The 26,368-nt window shown below is 55.4% G+C and overlaps 1 protein-coding gene across 1 annotated transcript in view; it reads right to left on the bottom strand.

The window, feature by feature from the left end:
* The window catches only part of LOC116817681 (cGMP-dependent protein kinase 2-like), an 80,459-nt gene that overhangs the window by 33,450 nt on the left and 20,641 nt on the right, over positions 1 to 26,368 (bottom strand). Inside the window, 4 exon segments of the mRNA XM_075063495.1 lie at positions 7,873 to 7,981; positions 10,679 to 10,845; positions 11,891 to 12,050; positions 22,982 to 23,115. Coding sequence (XP_074919596.1) covers positions 7,873 to 7,981; positions 10,679 to 10,845; positions 11,891 to 12,050; positions 22,982 to 23,069 — 524 coding nt within the window. The 5' untranslated portion in view covers positions 23,070 to 23,115.

Here is a 26,368-nt window from a genome sequence, read left to right as displayed (position 1 = left end):
CATAAGAATGGCCACACTGGGTCAAACCAAAGGTCCGTCTAACCCAGTATCCAGTCTTCTGAGAAGGTATCTGAGAGGAAATGAACAAAACAGAGAATCCTCAGGTGATCCATCTCCTGTCGCCCATTCCCCAAACAGAGGCTAGGGACATCATCCCTGCCCAGCCTGGCTAACAGCCATTGATGGACCTGTCCTCCATGAATATATCTAGTTCTTTTTTGAACCCTTTTATAGTCTTGGCCTTCACAGCATCCTCTGGCAAAGAGTTCCCTGGGTTGACTGTGCAGTATGTGAAGAAATATTGCCTTTTGTTTCTTTTCAACCTTCTGCCTATTCATTTCATGTGGTGACCCCTAGTTCTTGTGGTATGAGGAGTAAATAACACTTCCTTATTTACTGTCTCCACACCAGTCATGAGATTATAGATCTCTGTCATACCCTCCTTAGTCAGCTCTTTGCCAAGCTGAAAAGTCCCAGTCTTATTAATCTCTCCTCATATGGAAGCCATTCCAGACCCCTAATCATTTTTGTTGCCCCTTTCTGAACCTTTTCCAATTCCAATAGATCTTTTTTCAGATGTGGGGACCACATCTGCATGCAGTATTCAAGCTGTGGACATACCATAGAACATAAGAACAGCCATACTGGGTCAGATCAAAGGTCCATCCAGCCCAGTATCCTGTCTACCAACCGTGGCCAATGCCAGGTGCCCCAGAGGGACATTGAGTGGATGTTTTCAGAGAACTATCCACAATGACTCCAAGATCTCTTTCTTGAGTGGTAACAGCTAATTTAGACCCCATCATTTTATATGTATAGTTGGGATTATGTTTTCCAATGTGCATTACTTTGCATTTATCAACATTGAATTTCATCTGCCATTTTGTTGCCCAGTCACCCAGTTTTGAGAGATCCTTTTGTAGCTCTTCACAGTCTGCCTGGGACTTAACTATCTTGAGTTTTTGTAGTTTTGTATCATCTGCAAATTTTGCCACCTCACTGTTTACCCCTTTTTCCAGATCATTTATGAATATGTTGAATAGGACTGGTCCCAGTACAGAGACCCCTGGGGGACACCACTATTTACCTCTCTCCATTCTGAAAACTGACCATTTATTCCTACCTTTGTTTCCTATCTTTTAACCAGTTACCAATCCATGAGAGGACCCTTCCCTCTTATCCCATGACAGCTTACTTTGCTTAAGAGCCTTTGGTGAGGGACCTTGTCAAAGGCTTTCTGAAAATCTAAGTACACTATATCCACTGGATCCCCCTTGTCCACATGCTTGTTGATCCCCTCCAAAAATTCTAGTAGATCGGTGAGGCATGATTTCCCTTTACAAAAACCATGTTGACTCTTCCCCAACAAATTATGTTCATCTCTGTGTCTGACAATTTTGTTCTTTATTATAGTTTCAACCAGTTTGCCTGGTACTGAAGTCAGGCTTTCTGGCCTGTAATTGTCAGAATCATGTCTGGAGCCCTTTTTAAAAATCGGCGTCACATTAGCTATACTCCAATCATTTGGTATAGAAGCTGATTTAAATGATAGGTCACAGACTACAGTTAGTAGTCCTGCAATTTCACATCTGAGTTCCTTCAGAGCTCTTGAGTGAATACCATCTGGTCCTGGTGACTTATTACTGTTCAATTTATTAATTTGTTCCAAAACCTCCTCTAATGACACCTCAATCTGGGACAGTTCCTCAGATTTGTCACCTAAAAAGAATGGCTCAGGTTTGGGAATCTCCCTGACATTCTCAGCCGTGAAGACCAATGCAAAGAATTCATTTAGTTTCTCCACAATGGCTTTGTTGTCCTTGAGTGCTCCTTTAGCCTCTTGATTGTCCAATGGCCCCTCTGATTGTTTAGCAGCTTCCTGCTTCTGATGTACTTAAAGATTTTTTTGCTATTATTTTTTGAGTCTTTGGCTAACTGTTCTTCAAATTGTTTTTTGGCCTCCCTGATTATATTTTTACACTTTATTTGCCAGAGTTCATGCTCCTTTCTACTTTCCTCACTAAGATTTAACTTTCCCATTTTAAAGGAGGCCTTTTTGCCTCTCACTGCTTCTTTTACTTTGTTGTTTAGCCACAGTGGCACTTTTTTGGTTCTCTTACTATGTTTTTAATATATTTAAGTTGAGTTTCTAAAAAGTTTCCGTGCAGCTTGGAGGGATTTCACTTTTGGTGCTGTAGCTTTTAATTTCTGGTTAACTAACCTCCTCATTTTTGTTTAGTTCCCCTTTCTGAAATTAAATGCTACGGTGTTGGGGTGCTGTGGTGTTTTCCCTGCCACAGAGATGTTAAATTTAATTACATTATGGTCACTATTACCAAGTGGTCCAGCTCTATTCACCTCTTGGACCTGATCTTGTGCTCCATTTAGGAATAAATCAAGGATTGCCTCTCTCCTTGTAGTAGTGAGCAGGAAGCCAAAGGGGCAGTGCCATGCAGGCTGGTGGGCAGATCACTTTGGGGACAGTCGGTCTGGGGATGGAGAGACCCGAAGGGGACGGTCCTAAGCCGGGGTGCTGGGAGAGGGATGTGGAGACGCCCTGGAAGTGGGACTGGGGGGAACTCGATGTGGGTTGACTCCTCCAAGGGGCTCAGAACCCTGAGCTGTGATGTCTGTAGGAAAACAGGTCGTACGTGGACAGAAGCCCAGGGTTAGTGGAACAGAGGCCAGACAGAGCCCATGAGGGGTGAGCTGGGGAAGGCCCAGGGCACAGAGGCCCAGCCTGGAGCTCTGGCTCTGAGAGGGACAGTGTGATTGACCCGTGGAGGGAAGCAGCCACCCAGCCAGCTCCTCAGAGGCACCAGGGGGTGTCAGACGGGCTCCCACTCCAGGCCCCAGGTACGTGCCTGTTGGAGTTTCCTGGGCTTGGACTCATCGGACCCCCAGGGGAGCGGGAGGAGGTGGCCAAGGGGGAGACACTCCTGGGGTAGGGAGGTTCTGGGATAGAGTCCTCGTGTCACACCCTGTGTGGTGCCACCCCATCGAATGCCGAAGGGCTGTGACTGGGGCTATGGGCCCAGGCGTGGAGCCATTCGCCTGCCTGTGGCTCAAGAGCCCTGGGCAGACACAGGCAGGGGCGGTGGCTGGTAGTCAGGGTTCTCCAGGTCACTAGCTCGGACGTTCTTGTGGGGAATGCCTGGGTCACCGTAGGACAAAACTCCACCCCGGTTCCTGCACCAGACCAGGGTCTGGACTATGTGAACCAGAAGGCTCAGACTAGAGGTGTCAGTGAAAATGCAAACAGCTGGGCTGGGCTGTAACCATCAGTTCTCTGGGCCGCCCGAGGGGCTGTCTGGGCCATGTGCCTGGTTTCACAGCGCTGGGTGAGTGTCCCTGCAGACACTGGGAGGGGGGCACCAATCCCTGAGGAGAGAACACGTCTCCCCCAGGGTCTGTCCCAGACTCGCTGCCCGGAGCTCCCGGGGTGGGGCCCAGTGTCAGGGGGCAGGGAGGCTGTGTGACTCACCCTGGGGGAAGAGTAAGCCCCTGGGGGGTCTGGGTCACTGAAGGCCCTTCCCAGGGACTGTTCCTAGGCTGGGGGCATAGTCCCGACCCTGTGGGTCTGTGACTCCTACCGTGACAACACGCTTGGTTTTTACCCCTTTAATCTTTATCCAGAGTTTTTCAGCAGGTCTGCCTCCCACTTCTGCCTCAGCCTCAGCGCAAGTGTAGACAGCTTTGATAGAAAAGGCCACACCGAACACTTCCTCCCTTTTGCCCTGCCTGTCCTTCCTGAGCAGGCTGTACCCATCTGGACCAGTGCAGCAGCCATGGGAACGAGCCCACCCAGGCTCCGTGTGGTCAGGCGTGTCAGAATTGGGGTTATTCTAGTTCTTCCTGATTGTTTCCTATGCTTGGTGCGTCACCACACAGACAGCTAAGATGTGCCTGAGCTTTCCCTTCTCTAGTCTTGTCTCTCCTTGGTCCCTGCCATGACGGCCCATATGTCCCCCAGATTCTGACCCCTCAGCACAGGTCTCTGGGGTCACCGAGGGGCTTTTCTTTCCTGCCCTGTTGAACGTAGTTTAAAGCCCCCGGCACTGGGCTCGCCAGCATGTATCCGAGGATACACTGCCCCTTCCTCGGCAGGAGGCCCCCACAGCTGCTCAGCAAGGCACCGCAGGCGGGGGCTGGGAAGAAGTGCAGAGTGGCAAGGCCCACAGGAAGAGGGGAAAAGTCAATGGTCAGACCCAGGAGGACAGATTCTGGAGATTGCAAGTGAGAACATGACAACAGGACTTGCAGCCAGAAAGAACTGAAGGGGGAAGGCTGGAGAATCGTCCCTACACCAGGAAGAGGCACTAGTGAGCCCTCAGCTGGACAATGTGAGCAGAGCTGCTCTGCCGTGGGTAGGAAAGATGAATTCAGACTGGAAGAGGTGCAGAGAAGGACGATGAGGCTGATCAGAGGAACGGAAAACCTGCCTTACGCGAGGAGACTCAACGAGCTCGGCTTGTTTAGCCTGACCAGACACAGGCCAAGGGGAGATCGGATCGCTCTCTCTAAATCCACCCCAGGGATAAACACCAGGCTGGGAGAGGAGTTGTTGAAGCTAAGCGCCCATGTGGACACAGGAAAATGTGGCTCCAAACTGGCCATCAGCAGGTTTAGACTTGAATTTAGATGAAGGTTTCTTACCACCAGAGGAGTGAAGCTCTGGAGTAGCCGCCCAAGGGGAGCAGTGGGGACAAAACCCTGAACTGGCTTCCAGCCTGAGCGTGATCAGTTTATGGAGGGGTGTGATGTTATTGATATAAACTGGGACCATATAGAACATGGTTTGCAACCAAGGTTCTGTAGTGGCACCAAATCTTATGTAAAGGGGGTCATATAAGGTGTCTAAGACCAGGTTATGGTACTGGTTATGATGTGCGTCTGTGTGTCTGTATCATTTTTGTTAGTTAAAGTTATATGAAATTGGCTGTGTACTGCTGTATTTCAAATTGTGCTGCCATATGGGTAACACCACCAGACAAGTTGGTGGTCAGCGTCAGCTTAGCCTGCCGATGGGTTCGATTTAAGGAGTCGAATAGCCTACACAATTTGACCTGCATTGGTTAGGGAGGCCAAATCCGCCTTGTGACTCAGCAGGGTGGGTGGCAGGAACTGGTCAGTGTGACTTCCAGACTCCATTTTTTGCTGTAACTTTTCCACAGGTAAGGAACAAAGAAGTGTTTACACCTGGAAAAGCCCATATAAGGCAGAGCCCCTCAAATCTCACTTGCTTGCATCCTGCCTCTTACCTCGGAGGGACTTTGCCTTACAAGCTGAAGCTTCTGCACAAAGGACCTGAATGACCCCATCCCAGCTCGGGGATGTTCCAGAAGACTTGATTTGAACCCCCATGCAGTTTACTCATCACTGCCTTACAAGCTTGAACTAAGAAACTTTGCCATTATTGTATGTAATTGATTCCATTTAACCAATTCTAGCTCTCCTTTCTCTATCTTTTTCTTTTTTATGAATAAGCTTTAGATTTTAGGATTCTAAAGGATTGGCGTCAACAAGCGTGATTTTGAGGGTAAGATCTGATGTGCTATATTAACGTGGCGTCTGTGGCTGTCCTTTGGGATGGAGAGAACTTTATTCTTTTATCAGGTGTTGGGTTTTCATATACCATTCATCCCAGGACGAATGGACTGGTGGTGATACTTGGGACATTTGGAGTGTTCTAAGCGATTGTCTTGTGCTGACTTGTGGTTGGCCAAGTGGGGTGAAACCGAAGTCCTTTGTCTGCGCTGGTTTGCGTTGCCTTAGAGGTGCCGAAAAACCCCAGCCTTTGGGTGTGACTCGCCCTGTTGAGCAATTGGTCGAATTGGCACTCTCAGCTTGGGTCCCGCCAAGAACCGCTATCAGTCACAAAGGGCGAGGTTGCGTGTGCATGGGGCTGCCTATGATGCATGGAGCTGATTCGGTACCCGCGACTGCCTGCAGCAAATCTCCCACAGCCCAGTGATCCGTGGGACACACTGCAGAGAATTTTTCCCAGCTGTCTGGCTGGTGGATCTCATCCACATGCCTCGGGGTTCCTAACTATCCCGCATTTTAGGGTGGGTGTGACTTTTGATATAAACTGCGACCATACTTACGAACATGGGTTGCAACCAAGCGTTCTGTACTGGCCACCAAAATTCTATGTAAAGGGGGTCATATAAGGTGTCATAAACCCAGGTAGGGTTACCTGGTTATGATTATGCTGTTGTTATGTCTGTATCATTTCTGATAGTTCTGATAGTTATGAATACTGGCGGTGTATTGTCTGTATTTTCAAACTTGTTCTGTGTTAGGAAAAAGTCCCAGAACAGGCTTGGTGTCAGCTCTGCTAGCCTGCGTTGATATGGCCCATTAAGGACCATCACCTACACATTGACTCATTGAGAGGAGGCAAATATGCCTGTGATTCAGCAGTGATGCAGAAACTGGCCCACGTGACTGCAAACTCCATTTTTGCTGGAACTTTTCCACAGTTAGCGAACAAAGGAGTGTTCTTACACCTGCGAAAAGTCTATATCAAGGAAAGGCCTCACTCCATTTTGTCTCAATCCTGCTCTTACCTCTGGAGGGACTTTGCCTACAAGCTGAAGCTCTACACAAGCGGACTGAATGACCCATCCCAGCGGGGGATGTTCTCTCAGAAGCACTCAATCTGAACCTGCAGTTTTACTTCCTTCTCTGCGTAACAAGCGCTGAAACTAGGACTTTGCATTAACTGTATGATAATTGATTCAGCTTTAACCAATTCTAGCCAGCTCCAGCCTCTATCTTTTCCTTTTATGGAATAAACCTTAGATTTTAGATCGAAAGGACTGGCAACAGGGTGATTTGGGCGCTAGATTCTGATGTGTATATTGGCCTGGGTTGGGGCTTGGTCCTCTGAGATCGAGAGAACCTCTTTCTTTACTAGGGGTGTTGGGTTCATAACCTTCATCCCACGGACATGTGGACTGGTGGGGGATACTGGGAAGACTGGAGTGTCTTAAGAAATTGCTGGTGTGACTATGCCGGTTTAGCCAGAGGGGTGACACCGAAGTCTTTTGTCTTGGCTGTTTGGTTTGCCTTAGGTGAAAAAAACCCCAGCCTTGGGCTGCTGAAATGCCCCTGTTTGAGGCAGTTGATCTCCTGATTTGGCACTCCGCCCTCAGCCTGGGTCCCGCCAGAACCAACATCGTCACACGGGGAGGAATTTTCCCCGCGCGTCAGGTTGGCCCCAAAGACCTGGGGGGGGGTTGCGCCTCCACTCTGAAGCCTGGGGCCGATGGTATCACTTGCTGGTGAACTGTGTGAATGGATGGAGTTCTCTCATGTGAAGCCTGACTGAGCCGACAACAGAGGCTCGGGTCTATTTGCAGGGGCTGGGGGTTTCTGGGGCTGCAAGTACGCAGGTCAGACTGGAGTATCAGCGATGGGCCTTTCTGCTTTGAGCTTATGGGGCTAAAGGACCGCCACAAGAGAGGACAGAGTGGGCGCCCTGACCTCCGGGGAAGAGGTGGGAGAAATACGGGAAGGGTGGAGGAGAATGCTGACCCTGGGCGTGGGAGCAGGCCCGCGAGCACTGGAGAACAAGGTGGCGGTCTGAGGCAAAAAGGGCGGGCGATCCAGGACTTGGCGGCCTGGCTCCAGGAGGAGCCGTGGGGGAATGCGGGAATGGGATGGGGATGGCACACCTGGCCTCAGGGCAGCCGTGGAGCTCGAGTGGCCAAAGGCCCGCCCCAGCAGGCACTCCCCTGCCCGCTCCCCTCCCCTCCTACAAGTGATCCCGCCCCCACAGGCGCTCCCAACCACCCCTCTCCCTCCTGAGGGCCCTGCCCCCCCCACAGCGCGTCCCCCGCCCCCCAAGGGCTGCTCCCCACTCACTCTCGGAGGCGAGTCCAGGATCTCAGCCCCGCCGGGCAGCTTGGCTGGCTGGTGACGATGGTGCGGTAGATCTGCCGGTCGAGTGCCCAAGCCGGACCTGGCGTGAGTGCTGGGGGAAGATAGGGTTTAGCTGGGGGCAGGGGGAATAGCGTCCAGCCTGCTCCATCAGCCAGGCTTCACACGGACCCAGCATTGCTCATCCTGCCAACACTAGTGGGAGCAGCCGACATCAGGCGGGCAGCCCCACCAGAGCTGTGCTGGTGAGAGGTGGGGCGGGGGGGAGTAGGGGCTACTGCATTGCTTTGCAGCCCTCTGGGGCTGGAGTGCGGGGCCGAGCAGGACTGGAGTTGGGCAGCAGGGTGTGTGGCGAACGAGGGCCAGGGCCAGGGGCAAGGGCTGGGTCAGGTCTGCGAGCTGGTGGTCGGGAAGCTGGGATGGGGGTGAGGGCAGGGGCTGGGGGGGCCAGGAAGGTGGAGCTGGGGTGGGGGTGGGAACTGAGGTGGTGCCTGAAGCCAGCGTCAGGGCTGGGGTGCGGGGCAGGGACGGAGCTGGCGGACCAGGTCAGGATCTGGGCAGGTTGGGGGTGGGGGCAGGCGGGCAAGAGATGGGGTAGGTCAGGGTCTGGGTGGGGCCAACACGGGGAGGATCTGGGGTGGGGGCCAGGGCACGTCAGGGTCGGAGTGGGGGCAAAGGGAGTGGATGCGTGGGGTGTGGCAGGGTCTGGGGGGTGGGCAGGAGGCGGCAGCTGCTGGGTAGAGGGTGGGGGCCGCAAGTCGGCGGGCGGGCGGGGGCCAGGGGCAGGGGCAGGGCAGGGGCAGGGGCCCTCGGAGCTGGGCTGTGTGGAGTTGGGGTGTGACTGGGGAGGTGGTGGTCTGAAGCCAGGTCAGGGGCTGGGGTAGGGGCCGAGGGTCATGGTCTCCGGTGCGCCAGGGGCAGGGACGGAGATTGGCATGGGAGTGAGGCCAGTTCAGGAGCGGTCGGGCGCTGGAGCCATTGAGGGGGGTACTGTGGGTGGGAGGCAGGGATCCAGGTGTCAGGGGTCGGTGGGGGCAGGGGGAGGAGCTGGGGTGGGGTTAGGGCAGGTCAGAGTGTTCTGGGGTGGAGGCGGAACTGGGTTGGCTTGGTGTGGCGGGTGGGGCCAGACGAGTGGTGGGAAAAGGGCAGATGGCCTTAGGGGGGGGGCCTGCTGTTGGCGGGGCGAGTGGTAAGGGAGTTGGGGTGGGGGTGGGGTTTGGGGGTGGGAGTGCGGGCGGGCCGCGCAGGGGCGGGCCTGGCAAGAGGCCCACAAGCCAGCCCTCACCTGTGACCGTGGGTGGGCCAGTTAGGGCCACTGGAATTGCGTTGTGCCTCGAAGTTGGGTTACAAAGATTTGCGCCAGCTCCTCCGAACACGTCGCCCTGGTGAGCAGGGTGCGAGGGCGAGCCGCGCTGGGTCAGACACCCTCAGCTCCCCCTCCTGCAAAGGAAAGCCCCCTGAAACGGGACCGACGGACCTGACCCTGGCCCCACCCAAACTCCCCCCCCTGCCCCCATCACAGACCCTGGCCTGGCCCCAGCGCCCACGCTCCCGTCCGCCTCGCCCCCATCCAGACCATGGCCGTGAGGCCTGGCCCGCACTCTCATCAGCCTACTTCACGCAGGCTCATTTACTCCCCAGCCATGGCAGGGATGTGGGGGGGCAGGGATGTCAGACGCAAGTAGCACAGGGCAGTGGGGCGCTTTGTGGAGAAGCGGAGATGGGCACCTGTTTCCCGCCCACCTTGGGGGGCTGGGCCACTCAGCACTTCCTTCAGACGCACACATAGGGGAGGGGGCTGGGACTGGGCTCACACGCTTCGACACACATATACAAAGGGGCTGCACTGGCTCACCTACTGCTCAGCACACTAGGGGCAGGAATGGCTGGGCGCACGTGGGGCGGGGAACTGGGCTGTAGCATTGCTCCACCGTGCAAAGGGGCGGGCGGCACACGGGAGAGGGGGCTGGGCAGGGCTGGCTCACATGTTCACACACGAACGGGGTGGGGCTGGCACATGTGGGGCGGGGCTGGGCTGGTAGATGCTCACACATGCATGGGGCGGGGCTGGCACACATGGGGCTGGGCTGGGCTGGTAGATGCTCACACATGCACGGGGCGGGGCTGGTACACGTGGGGCAGGGCTGGGCAGGGCTGGCTCACACATTCACAAACGAACGGGGTGGGGCCGACACACGTGGGGCCAGGGCCGGCTTTAGGCCTATTCAGTTAATTCAGCCAAACTGGGCCCCGCGTCTCAGAGAGCCCAGAGACAATCCCTTCCCTGGCTAGAGGCGTCTTTTTCATTTTTACTCACCCAGCGGCACTCTGGGTCTTCAGCAGCACTTTGACGGCAGGTCCTTCACTTGCTCTGGGTCTTCGGCGGCGGGTCCTTCAGTGCCCCCGTAGACCTGGAGTGAGTGAAGGACCCGCCGCCGAAGACTCGGAGCACCGCCCGGTCAGTACAAGCCCCACGTGGGTTTTTTTTGTCATCCCTGTTGGGGACCCGTCGAAACTGTTCAAATTGGGCCCTGCACTTCCTAAAGTCGGCCCTGTGTGGGGCGGGGCCGGGCAGGGCTGGCTCACACATGCATGGGGCGGGGCCGGCACATGTGGGGCGGGGCTGGGCTGGTAGATGCTCCCACGTGCACGGGGCGGGGCCGGCACATGTGGGGCGGGGCTGGGCAGGGCTGGCTCACACATGCACAGGGCAGGGCCGGCACACATGGGGCGGGACTGGGCAGGGCTGACTCACACGCTCACGCACCCACAGGGCAGGGCCAGTGCTCACCAGCGACGATGTACATGGCATCCCCGTCGGTGCCCTCGGCCAGCACCGTGTGCCCCGGGGCATGCCAAGCAGGCATGAAGCTCTGCACCAGGGCGTCTGCCTGGCCCTCGCCCAGGAGTCGCAGGAAGTCATTCCGCTCCACAGCCCCTGCAATCAGGCTGCGGTCCCTGGGAGGAAGGGAGGGAGACGGGTGGGGCTGGGATCAGAGGTGGGGCCGGTCTCTTCCATTGTCCCCAGCGTGCGGGAGCCACCAGGCCATGCCCTGAAACCCCACTCAGCCCAGGTGCAGGAAGCGGCCTGCCATGGTGGGGGCTGGTTAGAGCGGGGTGTCCCGGGCCCAACCATGACCCTGTACATACCACGGGATCCCCCTACCCCCGAGAACGACAGGTCCCAGCACAATGCCGCATCTTCCTGGCCACAGCGCCATGACAGTGGCTATTCCCCTAGCAATGCTGCAGGGGCTGGAGCAGGACCCCAGGGCTCAGCCTGGCCTAGTACAAATACCCCCCAGCCCCACCACGCCCACCTCTGTGCTGGGGACACTCCTAGGGGGGCCAACTTACTGACTGCAGAAAACCCTGAGCCCACCCCTTCTCTGCAGCCCCGGCCTCCTGCTCATGCCATTCCCCCCCTCTGTCACTCGCTCACTTTCATCAGGCTGGGTGGGGGTGCAGGCTCTGAATGGAGATGGGGATGAGGGGCTCAGAGCACGGGGGTGGGCTGGGGAGGGGTTGTGGACTTCAGCCGGGCGGCACTGACCTCAGCCAGCGCCTGGAAGCAGCAACACGTCCCTCCAGCTCCTAGGCGCAGAGGTGGCCAGAGGGCTCTGCACGTTTCCCTCACTGCAGGCACTGTCCTCACAGCTCCCATTGGCCAAGGTTCCCAGCCAATGGGAACTGCAGAGCCGGTGCTCAGGGCAGGGACAGCATGCAGGGTCCCTGTGGCCACCCTGCGCCTAGGAGCCGGAGGGACATGCCGGCCACTCCCAGGAGCTGCATGGAGCCGGCTGCTGCAGCCAACCAGACTTCTCATGGCGCAGTCAGCAGTGCTGACTGGACCCGCCAAGGTCACTTTTCAACTGGGCATTCCAGTCAATAACCAGACGCCTGGAACCCCAAGACACTGCCCCTGCCAGAGCCTGATCAGGGCTGGCCTTGTGCCGGGGGAGTCTGGCTGGCTGGAATTTCTCTGCTCCACCCAAGGGATTACCTGGGTGACTTAGGGACGTGGGGCACCTGCAGGGCCTCGTCACTAGCAAGAGGCTCGGGGACAATGGGCTGGGCCCTGCTCGGCCTCCGGCCGCTGTTGGCATCAGCCTGGTCTGCGATCTCCCTGCTCACGCCGCCTCTGGGATCCTCTGGTGCCCTGCCTGTGGCAGTGGGGAGAGAAGTGCATGAGGTACCTGCCCAGCGGCCCCCAATACCCGCCCTATTACACCCACCCCTATCCCTCTCACCTGCGTCTGGGTGAGGAGTCCTGTGGGGTGGGCCCTGGGAGGTTGCTGTGACCAGCCTGGCAGCTGGGTATCAATGCACAAACACTGTCACAGTGATACACCTATGATACACTTTCATCTGCTCCAGAGAAACATTGTCCTGATTAATGAAAACTCTGTGCTTTATTTACTTCCAGATTCACTCCTGAGACATCAGCCAAACAGCTCTTCTCCTCAGACAAACAAATTGGAGAAACCCTCCCCAGGCAAATAATTGCCCGTAACAGACACAGGTTTAAGATCATTCCTGTCCTGTGACTGGCTACGTGGACTGAACAAAGCTTTAACATCTTCCCCAATGAAAAGATCCTTAGGCAATAACTTCCTTACCCCAGCTATCACTGCATGCTGAGCCCCATTCCATTCGAGGTGCATTCTGGCTAAAGGCACATGCACAGTAAACTCATAGAGGACTACAACGTTCACACTCTGATTTGGTAAACAATCTTCCTCTTTGACCAGATCTGCTTTAACAAGAGTGATGGTAGAAGCCATAATTTGCCCAAAACAGCTTTTACCATTGACTTTTACACTTGTAAGCAGAGTCAGGATGAGCTCTACCCTGACATCTGGGGGAAAGAATTTCAGAGAGTGTATTTGCAAGGGCACACCTACCCCATCCCAGGCTGCCGAGCTGTGGGACTGCTTTGTGACAGAAATGACTCAACCTCAGTTGGGTGGTACTTCCTAGACAAGGGACATGGGTTCCAAAACCCAGTGAATTGAGAGAGGCTGGGGACAGGTATCTGTGCCTGGTGGTGCAGACTTCTTGTGGAGCCAGAAGCACCAGTTCCACCCCCTTCCTTTCTCCTCTGTGGAATGTCAGAGTTGATATTTTATTCCCTTAAGACTCTAGATACAGGTTACTGAGCTGAACTCACTTTGGGCTAATGGTGCACTAGCACTGGGGCTCCCTTATTATGAGCTGAGATCACTAAGAGTTGAAATCACTAAAGAGCTGAAATTACTGAGCTGAGAGCACTGAGTGCTGTGCTAACTAGTGGGGGAGCCTGAAGTTATACTGCAGAACAGAGCAGCTGGCGGAGTGGAGCAGTTTGTGGGAATGGCTGGAGTGGATCACGGCACAGCTGGTGGAGCAGAGCGGCTGGCAAAGCGGAGTAGCTGTGGGATGGGTGGAGCGGCCCACACAGTGAGCGGAGCCGAGCAGTTTGCAGGGACAACTGGAGCAGCTCACGAGGCAGCTGGTGAAGCAGAGCAGCTGGTGGAGTGGAGCAGGTTGTGAGGACAGCTGGAGGAAAAGAGTGGAGCGGCTGGTAAAGCGGAGCAGTTCATGGAGAAGGCAGAAGCAGAACCCACGGAGAGGCAGGGCAGGTTGGCCCTGGACCACGTAAGGTGCCCCTTTCACCCAGGCTGGGGGGAGGGACCTCTACAGATAGACTCTTGAATTCTGGGGTGGCATTGACCAGAGACTTTTGGTTGTTGGACTTTGGAGTGATTGGACTTAAGACCCTAAGGGGAAAAGGACATTGCCAAATGTACTTGGGGGGTGGTTATGGTTTGTGTTATAACTCTGTTTGTGGTGTTTCTCCAATGGGATGCCGCATTGATTCCTTCCTTTATTAAAAAAGATTTGCTACACTCAGACTCCGTGCTTGCGAGAGGGGAAGTATTGCCTCCTAGAGGCGCCCAGGAGGGTGTGGTATGTAAGTGTCCCAGGTCACAAGAGTGCTCACAGATTTGTTTGGCTCTCCTATTCACCATCAGGAAAGGTTGGTGGCGAGCTGATGTCTAACATAGTGTAAGGCAGTAAAATGAGTAGGAATCAGAGTCCTAAATAGGAAAAGACAAAGTAAAAAATTAACTTAGTAAGTCAGATGCTTAAATCGCGGGCTTGAAGATGCATCCTAGAATACTCAAGGAGCTGATGGAGGTATCTGAGCCATTCACATCATCTCTTTGAAAAGGTCATGTTCTGATGGAGACATTCAGAAAGACTAGAAAAGGGCAATATATGTGTCCATCTATACAAAAAGGAAATAAAGACCACACCTGAGCGGAATTGCAGGACCAGTCAGTCTTAAACTTCTGTACCTGGAAAGTAAGGAGCATAATAATTAAGCAATTATTTGCAAACACCTAGAAGATAATAAGGGATAGTAAGTAGAGTCACGCATGGATTTGTCAAGAACATTGTGTCCGAAAACCAACCTGATAGCTTCTTTGACGGGGAGGTAACAAGCCTTGGGGAGAGGGGAGAAGCGGTAGATGTGGTATATCTTTGACTTATTGATACTGTCTCGCATGGACCTTCTCCATAAAACAAAAATAGGGAAATAACAACCATGATGGAGCTAACGATAAGGGTGACGCAAAACCAGCTGGAAAAAATCGTTCCCAAGAGACGTAGGTATCTCAGGGGTCACCAAGTCGTGCCTGGAAGGGCATAATGAGTCAGGTCCTGCAGGGATTGGTTCTGGGTCCAGTTCTGTAAGAATTTTCATCAGTGATATTAGATGTCATTCAGAGACACTTATAAGTTTGCGGATGATACCAAGCTGGGAGGGGTTTTGCACGTGGCTTTGGAGGATAGATTTAAAATTCAAAAGATCTGGAGAAACTGGAAAAATGGTCTGAAGAAAATAGGATAAATTCAATAAGGACAAATGCAAAAGTACTCCATTACAAGGAACAAATCAGTTGCACACGTAACAAATGGGAAAATGACTGTTCATACTTCCCAGGCGCATATTGCTACAGGGTAGCAAGGGAGATATTTCCATAAGTGCGTTTTTGGGGGCAGTCCCAGATTTATTCAGCTACTAATGAGCTGCATTCCCAAATGTGCCCCTCCTGGCTTTTGCAAGAGAAACATATGGTGATTAGAGAAGTTGTGGCTCTTTGGTAGAACAGTAGCATCAGAGATGCAAGAACACTCACTGATGTCAATAGGACAATGAAATGGCCTGAGTACAAAGTGTAACTGGAAATAAAGAGATCAACAATGGCTCAAAGATATACAAACAGTTTTGCTGCAGCACTCCACAGCCCAGCCGCACGCACATCTTCCTTGTAAAACCAAGACTACAAGTGATGAAAAGTTGGGTGGTTCAGCAAAAAAGGCTAAAGGAAGCCTGATCCATCAGTGATCCATCAGTAGCCCCTAGAGTTGCCGAGGCGAAATATGGACAGTTTCTAACTTTAATGAAAAAAGGTTTTTTTGCACATAGACATCAGACATGAGCAGTATTTTATGAAAATGCATAGAAGATACCAATAAAACATAAGGGCTGTTTGTCTAATATCTGGTGGGTCTATTAACCCCACAAAGAAAGAAGTACTAACATTGAAAATGAGCATCGCCTGAAAAGAAGGGCATCAAAACAGCAGTCAGGAAAGATGAGCACAGGGCCCCTTGATATGTGTTTACTACTTAATGCTAAACATTCATGGTGAAATGCCTGTTAACACCCTCTCCAAAAATCAATCATTGGAGATAAGAGGGTGGAGTTGTTAGTGTGTGACAGACCCAGGCCAGTGGGGGTGCAGGAGTCTGGTCCTATTGGCATCCAGCGGGGTGGGCGGGCGCCCGCCCACTTCTAAAGGACCTCCCCCCAGCCTAAGGGGAGGACCCACAGGTCTGGGACACCAAGCAATTACGTGGGACAACTAATGAAAAAACAGGATCGGGAGTGAGGTCATAGGGCTAAACTAAGGGAACCTGATGGGGACACCGAGCAGAGAACCCCGGACAACGCCCACTGCTCCTCAAAGGCGTCAAGGGAGCCAGTGATGCCGCCCAGAGGAACTCCGCCCGGATGCGTGAACAGACAGAGGAACGGAAATAGGCCCTACAGTCGCAGGAAATCCCGTCGGCCAACCTCCTCTCCTGGTGTTGTAGATGGCTAGTTTGGCCAGGGCTAAGAGGAGTTGATAAGGAGATCCCGTGACTTCGTGGGGCCACGGATGGGGAGTGCATAGATGAACAGGTGAGGGAAAAGTGCAACCAAAAACGCAATAGGAGATTCAAGAGGAGCCAGAACAGGGGCTGCAACCTGGCGCACTCCAAATAAATGTGTGCCAAGGTCTCCTTCTCGCCACAGAAAAGGGCAGGTGTTGGGGACAGGGTGAACCGCGCCAAGTACACGCCTGTGCTCACGGCCCCGTGAAGGAGCCGCCAACTGACATCCCCGGCGGGCCTCGGGACCAGGGGAGAGTACAAGCTGGCCCACTGGGGCTTCTCACCCTCGAGAGGTGGCAGGAGGTCCCGCCATTTGGTATTGGGGCGGGACGCGAGGGTGAGGTAGTGAAGGGAGTGGAGCACGAGTGTGTACAGATGTTTCCGTGGCGCGGTCTGGAACAGAACGGCTGCAGATCGTGCAGCCGGCTCGCAGTGAAAGGGTGAGGGGGCCGATTGGGTCCACGCAGGGGGGCAGGGGCCCTATAAAAAATGTCCACGGTCCTGGGTGGAGGGTGGCGGGGCGTGCCCCTCTCGCAGGACCCGGTCGAGGTAAGCCCGAGCAGCAGGCAGCAAAGCGGCCCTCACCTCCTGAAGTACGTGCCTGGGGAGTATGAGGTCTGGAGAGCCCCATGCGCTGAGCGAGCGTCAGGGGATCCAGCCAGTCTCCCCGGTCGTAGTCCAGGAGGTCTCCGACCCTGGTGACTCCGCCAAGACCAGCCTCTGGTGCACCGCGGGGGACTCCGCCACCTGCACACGAAGCTGGGGATTGTGTAGCAGGGGCTCCGCGAGAGGTCGGCCCCCACGGTGGCCGCACACGGCAGTTTGCCGGACCTGGTCGTGGAAAAGAGCTTCCAGGTCCGGAGGAGGTCTTGGTAGAAGACCGGCAGCCCCGGAGAGGTCTCGCGGAAGACCTCTCGGATGGAGGTAAAAGAGCTGCCGGTTGTATTGGAGCCCTCGGAAGCGGCAGAGGAAGGCGTGCGCCAATACGCTCCATGCCGGACTACCTGCACCATACAGGAGCCTCTGCAGGGCCTGGAGGCGGAAGACCCGGACCTGAGTGCATAGGCACTTCAGGCCCTGCCCCCCTCCTCCAGGGGCAGGTGGAGGACCCCTGCAGAGACCCAGTGCGTCCCTGGCCAAAAGAACCCCAGAATCGCCATCCGGAGGTTTGGCCAGGAAATCCGGGGCCGGGACCAGGTGTTGAGCCGGTACCAGAGCATGGACAGGACCAGTTGATTAAGCACCAGTGCCGGTGGATTCCCCCCGAAGGGAGAGGTTACGCACCGGAGTAGTCCTGTCCATTTCCGGAGCCACTCCATCACCCTGCCCTCCAAACCGTGCCAGTTCTCCGGCGGAAGACGGATGTGTGGCAGAAAGGTAAACGCCGAGATAGAAAGCATGCGGACCCTGCGCTCCACCGGATGGCCTGAAGCCGCGGGTGGGAGGGAGCTCAGGACCTGCCACCTCGTCCCGACCACCAGGCCAGAAGCTCTTGACCCAGTTAACCCGGGCGGAGGAGGCCGCCGATACACAGCCTGGCAAGCCTCCACCTATGCCAAGTCGCCCGGGTCCTGGACCACGAGGAGCACATCGTCAGCGTACGCCGACAGGACCAGCCGCAGCTCCGGCTCCCTGAAGCACCAACCTCCACCCCGTCAACCTCTTGCGGAGGAGACAGAGGAAAGGGCTCGATCGCCAGAGCGTACAGCTGGCTCGAGAGGGGGCACCCCTGCCATACTCTCCGGCCCCAAAGCTGACCGGCTCGGTCAGGGTCCAGTTGAGCCTGACCAGACACTCCGCAGAAGCGTACAGCACCTGGAGAAAACCCACCAAACAAGGGTCCGAAGCCCGAACGCTTGCAGAGTACCCGCCGAGGATAACCCGTGATCCATCCCTGTAACTGCAGCCCAGCACGCCTTCTCGCTGATCCATACCAGGGACAAGAGGGCGAAAACGACAGACCACCCCTACAACCCTAAAATTCCAGAAGGTCCCAACCAGATACAAGTTATCAAAGATGGTCGCTCCGGCCTGGGATGGGGTAGGTCTGGTCCGGATGGACCTAACGTCAGGGGCATTACAGCACGGACCCTAGCCGTCAGCGAGAATGGCCTTCGTAACCGATTTTGTAGTCCGTGCCTGGAGCGAGATGGCACGCCATATCTCGAGCGTACTCAGTCGTGAGAGAGTCGCGGATCCGTGTTAGTCCCCCTTCGGCAATTTAGGCGAGCAAGGCTCCCCTGCACGGATGAGAGGGGAAGACCCCACTCCTGCAAAGACTCAGCCCAGACGGACCAAAATCGGTTTACACTGCCATCTCGCTGCGGCATCCGTGCTGGTGGTACGTGGTCCATCCGGACTCAGACCTACACCGTCCCGGGCCGCACTATCTTTGATAACTTGTATCTGGCGGTCATGGGACTTCTGGAATTAGGGTGTAGGGATGGTCTGTCGTTCGCCCTCTGTCCCTGGATCAGAGAGAAGGCGTTATTCGACCAGATGGATCACGAGGTATCTCCTGGCTACTCTGCGAGAGCGTTCGGCTTCGGACCCCGCTTTGTGGGTTTTCTCCAGGTGCTGTACGCTTCTGCGGAGTGTCTGGTCAGGGCTCAACTGGACCCTGACCGAGCCGGTCAGCCTTCGGGCAGGGGAGTGCGGCAGGGGTGCCCTCCTCTCGAGCCAGCTGTACGCCCTGGGCGATCGAGCCCTTCCTCTGTCTCCTCCGCAAGAGGTTGACGGGGTTGGTGCTTCGGGAGCCGGAGCCTGCGGCTGGTCCTGTCGGCGTACGCTGACGATGTGCTCCTCGTGGTCCAGGACCCGGGCGACTTGACGCGGGTGGAGGCTTGCCAGGCTGTACTTCGGCGGCCTCCTCCGCCCGGGTCAACTGGGTCAAGAGCGCTGGGCCTGGTGGTCAGGGGACGGGTGCAGGCGAGCTCCCTCCCACCCGCCGCTTCAGGCCATCCGGTGGAGCGCGGGTCCGCTGCTTTATCTCGGCGTTTACCTTTCTGCCACGCATCCGTCTTCACCGGAGAACTGGCACGGTTTGGAGGGCAGGGTGACGGAGCGGCTCCGGAAATGGACAGGACTACTCCGGTGCCTCTCTCCCTTCGGGGAAGGCACTGGTGCTTAATCAACTGGTCCTGTCCATGCTCTGGTACCGGCTCAACACCCTGTCCCGGCCCGGATTTCCTGCCAAACCTTCCGGGATTCTGGTTCTTTTCTGGGGGTTCTTTTGCCAGGATGCACTGAGGTCTCTGCAGGGGTCCTCACACCTGCCCCTGGAGGAGGGGGGGGCAGGGCCTGAAGTGCCTACGCACTCAGGTCCGGGTCTTCCGCCTCCAGGCCCTGCAGAGGCTCCTGTATGGTGCAGTAGTCCGGCATGGAGCGTATTGGCGCACGCCTTCCTCTGCTGCTTCCGAGGGCTCCGATACGACCGGCAGCTCTTTTACCTCCATCCGAGAGTCTTCCGCGAGACCTTTCTGGCTTGCCGGTCTTCTACCAAGAGACCTCCTCCGGACCTGGAAGCTCTTTTCCACGACCAGGTCCGTGCCAACTGCGGCCACCGTGGGGGCCGACCTCCTCTGGGAGCCCCTGCTACACACAATCCCCAGCTTCGTGTGCAGGTGGCGGAGTCCCCCGCGTGTGCAACCAGAGGCTGGTCTTGGCAGGAGTCACCAGGGTCGGAGACCTCCTGGACTACGACCGGGGAGACTGGCTGGATCCCCTGACGCTCGCTCAGCGCATGGGGCTCTCCAGACCTCAAGGTGAGAGCTAGAATTGGTTAAATGGAATCAATTCCATACAGTGATGGCAAAGTTCTTAGTTCAGGCTTGTAGCAGTGATGGAATAAACTGCAGGTTCAAATCAAGTCTCTGGAGAACATCCCCCGCTGGGATGGGTCATTCAGCCCTTTGTTCAGAGCTTCTGTTTGTAGCAAAGTCCCTCCAGAGGTCAGAAGCAGGATTGAAGACAAAATGGAGGAGATGCAGCAGCTTTTTATAATCTCTGCCCTGTGGACAATCACAGCAGCAAGATGGAGCCGGGAGTCACATGGGCAAGTCACATGTCCATGATGATCAGTTCTTTACAGGACAACACCAGGAATTTTCCCAGGAGGCTCAGATGTGGACTGGAGCCTCCCAAAGTCCATTGTCTGGTAAATGTTTCTTGGCTGGACACTTACTGAGAATTGCCCCTTCTCAAGAAGCTGCCCAAAGGCTTCACTAAGGCTACTTGGAATAAACACGTTGAGATACCAGTACAGAGCCAATGATCTGTATGGTTACAATTTATGTCAATAATGTCACATGGACAAAATGTGACTTTGATCATTTTCCTGGCAGCTCAGGTTACCCACAAGCGAATGGAGAGGCTGACAGAGCTGTGCAGACAGCCAAGAAAACCCACAGCAGGAAGATCCATTCCTTGCTCTCCTGAGCTACAGCTAAACACCACCAGCAGCTACTGATACAGCCCAGCACAGCGCCTGACGGGAAGACAACTCAGAACTACTGTGCCAGCTCTGGAAACGACCCTGCCTACAAAGTGCCCAGCCAAACAGATAAAACAGCCACACGAGCTTGTAGATGCTTTTACAACAGGTGTCATTCAGAGACCTGTGGGGACAGACCTACTGGCCATGTTCATGTCAAACTGAATGAAGAAAAAGGCCGGACAGCCCCAACTGTCATAAATAAAAAGAATTTGGCACCCAGATCCTACATGATCGAGACCGACAGAGGAGAGTTCAGCAGAAACCGTGGCCATCTGCAGCCGAGAACAGAAAGAACAATTAACCCAGCAAACCCTACAGATGGCGGATGCAGAACAAGACGACGACTCGAAGATTTTAGACCGATCACAGCCAGATGACCCAGTTGTTCCGGGATGGCTCTTTGTCATTAGAAAACCAGCATGAGTCAGAGACGCGTAATGGACTGGTCAGCATGGCACTTCCCCGGCAGCGCGACAGCGGAACGACAGGAGACCCTGGCAATGGCGAAACTTGGGCTGTCCCTGGATCCCACCTCTGGCCCAGCCTGCTGCGGTGGGGGGCTGAGAGCTCCTGTCAGCTCCTGCCACAGCCCTAGGGCCAGAGGAGATGTGCCCCTCCCCCTTGCACTTTGACGAACCCCCAGCAGTACCGTACAAAGGGCTTGGATCCCCAGGGTTCGTTAGCGAGGGTGTGGGGAATGGAGAACTCAGAGGGGGAGGTCACAGAATCATAGGGCTGGAGGGACCACGAGAGGCCACTGCTCCAGTCCCCTCCCTCATGGCAGGACTAAGTATTATCTAAACCAGCGTTTCTCAGACTGGGGTCCCTGAGGGTACTGCAGGGGGGCTTCCCCCTCCCTCCCAGCACCTCCTTCACACCAGGGAACAACTGTTCCCCGGCGTGAAGGAGGCGCTGTGAGGGTATGGGGAGCAGGGACCCTGGGTCTGCACTGCTCCCAGAAGCGGACAGCACAGCCCTGCGACCTAGGGGGGTGTCTCCACGCGCTGACCCGGTGACAGGGGATGGATCACTGGATGCTGTCAGAAGACAGGACACTGGGCTAGATGGACCTTTAGTCTGACCCAGCGGAGCCATTCATAGGTTCTGTTGTCATTTTCTCTAGACCTTTGATCATTTCTGTTGCTCTTCTCTGGAGTCTCTCCAATTTGTCCACATCCTTCCTGAAATGTGGCACCCAGAACTGGACACAATACTCCAGCTGAGGCCATATCAGCGTGGAGTAGAGAGGAAGAATCACTTCTCCTGTCTTGCCCTTACAACACTCCCGCCAATACATCCCAGAATGATGTTCGCTTTTTTTGCAAGTGTCACACTGTTGACTCATATTTAGCTTGTGATCCACTGTGACCCCCAGATCCCTTTCTGCAGTATCCTTCCTAGGCAGTCATTGCCCAGTGTGTATGTGTGCAACTGACTGTTCCTTCCTGAGTGGAGGACTTCGCATTTGTCCGGATTGAATTTCATCCTATTTACTTCAGATCCATTCTCCAGTTTGTCCAGATCATTTTAAATTTTAACCCTGTTCTCCAAAGCACTTGCAACCCCTCCCAGCTTGGTATCGTCTGCAAACTTCATAAGTGTGCGCTCTGTGCCATTAGCTAAATCACTGATGAAGACATTGAAGAGAACCGGACCCAGAACTGATCCCTGCAGGACCCCACTCATTATGTCCTTCCAGCCTGACTGTGAACCACTGATAACTACTCTCTGGGAACGGTTTTCCAAACAGTTTTGCACCCACCTTATGGTAGCTCCATCTAGGTTGTATTTCCTTAGTTTGTTTATGAGCAGGTCATGCGAGACAGTGTCAAAAGCCTTACTAAAGTCAAGATATTCCAGTCTACTGCTTCCCCCCATCCACAAGGCTTGTTACCCTGCCAAGGAAAGCTAGCAGGTTGGATTGACAAATCCATGCTGACTGTCACTTATCACCTTATTATCGTCTAGGTGTTTGCAAATCGATTGCTTCATTATTTACTCCATTATCTTTCCGGGTACAGAAATTAAGCTGACTGGTCTGTAATTCCCTGGGTTGTCCCTATTTCCTTTTTTAGAGACTGGTGCTAGATTTGCCCTTTTTCAGTTTTTTGGAATCTCTCCCATCTTCCGGGACTGTTGGAAGATAATGGCTAATGGCTCAGACGAGATGGAATGTCGCACTGTGTGTCACTGGTCATTTGCTAGGCAGCCCTGTGTGCAAAACACCGATTAGAGAAGGAACCTCAGCCAGGCCAGGCCGAGCTTGGCAGGGCCCGGTGATGGACCCGGCCAGGGGCTACCTTGCTCAGAGGTAAGCCCTGTAGTCAGCAGTACACTGGGGTGCAGGGAAAGCCACATGCCCACCCCCCCAGGGGCACCCGTCCCTCTTACCCTGCTCCTGCGGGCCCCTCCGCCTAGCCATGCTCTGCAGATACTTCCGCTCCTTCTGCAGCCACCGCTCTCGCAGCTTCTGGTCCATCTCCCAGCCTGGGGGGACTGGGCAGCCGTCCTACACTGTCCTCAGGCTATTGGAGACAGACAGGGACATGCACTAGCAGGATGGGGCGAATCCTGCCCTCCCCAGCCTAGTCACCGCCAGCCACACATACACCCAGGGACCCTTGGCACTGCACAGCAGCCGCCTCTGCCTGGATCCCGCCACATGGCGATGCCACCCATGGGACGGAGCATCCCAGGTCCCGCTGAAACTGTTCGGGGGGGAATCAGCAACCTGAACAGAATCTCCCAGAGATCCCAGCAGCTTACGCCTCCCATCCCAGAGCAGGAATTAACACTTCACCCCCAGGGGCTGGCAGCAGTACCCAGGGAGTGGGGAAACTGAGTCACGTAGATGGTTCATAAATCTTACCAACTCCCCACATTCTCTTTGCTTTACACACTGTAACTTCTTACCCATCTCCTAAGCGTGGTACATCCCTACCCCACATACGTGGGCATGAATTCTTGGCTCCACACCTTAACTAAGCAACTCTGGGTAACTAAATGAGTGAGCGCCCTGCTGTGGGCACCGAGGAATTTAAATTACCCTGCATGTGTTTGGTACTGTATTTACCCCCGTGCTTCCCCACAGCCACCTCTGGGGTGGAACACAGCAGCTGTTCAACTGCACCAAGCAACACTGCATGGCACTTTGGGTGAGGGAAGAGCGAACAGCATCAGTGAACCACAGAACAGCCAGGCGGGGTCAGACCAAAGGTCCATCTAGTCCAGTGGTCTCCAACCTTTTTATGCACAAGATCACTTCTGGAATTTAAGATCAACCCAGAATCTGTCCTGACGCGTTTACGCCATTCCCCCCCCCGCTTTCACCGGGCTGGGATTGAGGTGTGGGAGGGGGCTCTGGGCTGAGCCTGGGGCAGGGGGTTGGGGTGCAGGAGTGATGAGTGTGGGCTCTGGGATGGAGTTTGGTGCAGAAGGGGGCTCTGGGCTGGGTCAGAGTGTTGGGGTGCAGGAGGGAGAAGGATGTGGGCTCTGGGAGGGAGTTTGGGTGCAGGAGGGGGGCAGGCTGGGGCAGGGGGTTGGGATGCAAGAAGGGGTGCAGGATGTGGGCTCTGGGAGGGAGTTTGGGTGCAGGAGGGGGGCAGGCTGGGGCAGGGGGTTGGGATGCAAGAAGGGGTGCAGGATGTGGGCTCTGGGAGGGAGTTTGGGTGCAGGAGGGGGGCAGGCTGGGGCAGGGGGTTGGGATGCAAGAAGGGGTGCAGGATGTGGGCTCTGGGAGGGAGTTTGGGTGCAGGAGGGGGCTCTGGGTTGTGACGGGGGTTGGGGTGGGGGAAGGGGTGCAGGATGCGGGTTCTGGGGCCCCTGGGGTTAATGATCGCTGGAAACAGGGTTTTTGGGCCCGTGGGGTTAGTGGCCCCTTGAAATTTGTTTTTTGGGCCCCTGTGGTTAGAGGCCGCTTGAAATGGGGGGTTGGGTGCCCTAGGGTTAGGGACCCCTGGAAATGGGGTTTTGGGGCCTTTATGTTTAGGGGCCCCTGGAAATGGGTGGATGGGGCCCCTAATCCTACGGGGCCCTGGAAATGGGGTTTTGGGGCCTCTGAGGTTAGGCGGGCCCCTGGAAATGGGGTTTCGGGGCCATCTGGTGTTAGGGGCCGCCCAGGAATGGGGGTTGGGCCCCTCTGGATATGGGCTCCTGGAAATGGGGTTCTGGGTCTTCCCTGCCGTTAGGGGCCTATGGAAATGGGTTTGGGCCCTGGTGTTAGGGGCCCTTCCAGGGAAATGGGGTTTTGGGGGCCTTGAGTGTTAGGGGGCCCCTTGGTAAATGGGGTTTTGGAGCCCCCTGAGGTTAGAGGGAGTCCCGTCGGAAATGATGGGGTTTCTGGGTTGGGGGTCTGTTATGGGGGCCCTGGAAATAAGGGGGGCTTGGGGCCCTGAGGTTTAAGGAGTACCTGGAAATTTGTGTTTTTGGGGGGCCCCGGTTGGGCCTAATTGGTTTCCTGGTTATTAGGGGCCACCTGGAAATGGGGTTTGTTGAGCGCTCAGGCTAGTTGGGGAGGAGGGGACGAGGCCGTCTGGAAATGGGGTTTTGGGCCCTAGGTATGGGTATTGGAGGTCCTGGAAATAATGGTGTTTGGGGGCACCTCTGGAAGGTTAAGGAGGAGCCCTGGAAAAAATGTGGTTTTTGTGTGCCCCTGGGGTTAGTGTCCTCTGGAAATGGGGTTTGGGCATCTGGGGATAGGGCCGCTGGAAATGGGTTTTAAGGGCCATAACGGTTAGGAGGCCCCTCGAAAGAGGGTTTTTGGGCCCCATAGGGTAGGGGCCCTTGGAAAATGTGGTTTTGGGGTCCCCTGGTGTAGTGGCGCCCTGAAATGGGGTTTTGGACCCTGGTTTTAAGGGGCCCATGGAAACTGGTGCGCTGGGGCCCCTAGGACTTAGGGCCCCCTGGAAATGGTGGTTTTTGGGCCCCTAGGTTTAGCGCCCCGGAAATGGGTTGGGGCCCAAGGTTTTAGGGACCCCCTGAACATGCGTGTTTTGGGGGCCCCTGGTGTAGGGCCCTGGAAATGGGGTAGTGGTCCAACGGAAGGTTAGTGGATCCCTGAAATGGGGTTTTGGGCGCCCTGAGGTGTGGTTGCTGAAAATGGTGTTTCGGGCCCTGAGCTGAGTGGCCCCCTGGAAATGGGGTTATTTGGGACCCTACGTTTAGGGGCCCCTGGAAATGGGTTTTTTGGGCCCGTGGTTAGTGGTCTCTGGAAATGGGGGTTTGGGGGCACTTGAGGTATAGGGGTCCCTGGAAATGGAGTTTTTGGGGCCCCTGAGATTAGGGGCCGCTGGAGAGACGGGTGTTGGGCAACATGAAGGTTAGGCGTCCCTGGAATTGGGGTTTATGGGGCCCATGATATTAGTGGCCCCTGGAATGGGGATTTCGGCCCCTAGGATTAGTGGCCCCTGGAAATGGGTTTTGGGGCACCCTGAGCCGTTAGGGGGCTCCTGAAATGGGGTTTCTGGGTCGCTTAGAGTTTAGGGGTCCCTGTAAAATGGGGGGTTGGGGCCCCTAGGGTTTAGGAGCCCCTGGAGAAATGGGGGTTGGGGCCCCTGTAAGTCTGAGGGGCCCCTGGAAATAAGGTTTTGGGGCCCCACGGGTTTAGGGCCCCCTGGAAATGGGGTTTGGTTCTCCAAGGTTTGGGCTCAAGGAATGGGCGGGTTGGGGCCCTCTGGGTTCGGGCCACTGGAAATGTGGTTTGGGGGCCCCCTGAGTTTAGGACCCACTCGAAAATAGGGTTTTAGGGGCCACCTGGTGTTAGGCGCACTGGCAATGGGG

Source organism: Chelonoidis abingdonii, chromosome 3 (genome assembly GCF_003597395.2).
Source record: "Chelonoidis abingdonii isolate Lonesome George chromosome 3, CheloAbing_2.0, whole genome shotgun sequence".
Taxonomy (NCBI): Eukaryota; Metazoa; Chordata; order Testudines; family Testudinidae; genus Chelonoidis; species Chelonoidis abingdonii.
This window is presented reverse-complemented; position numbering and strand designations above follow the sequence as displayed.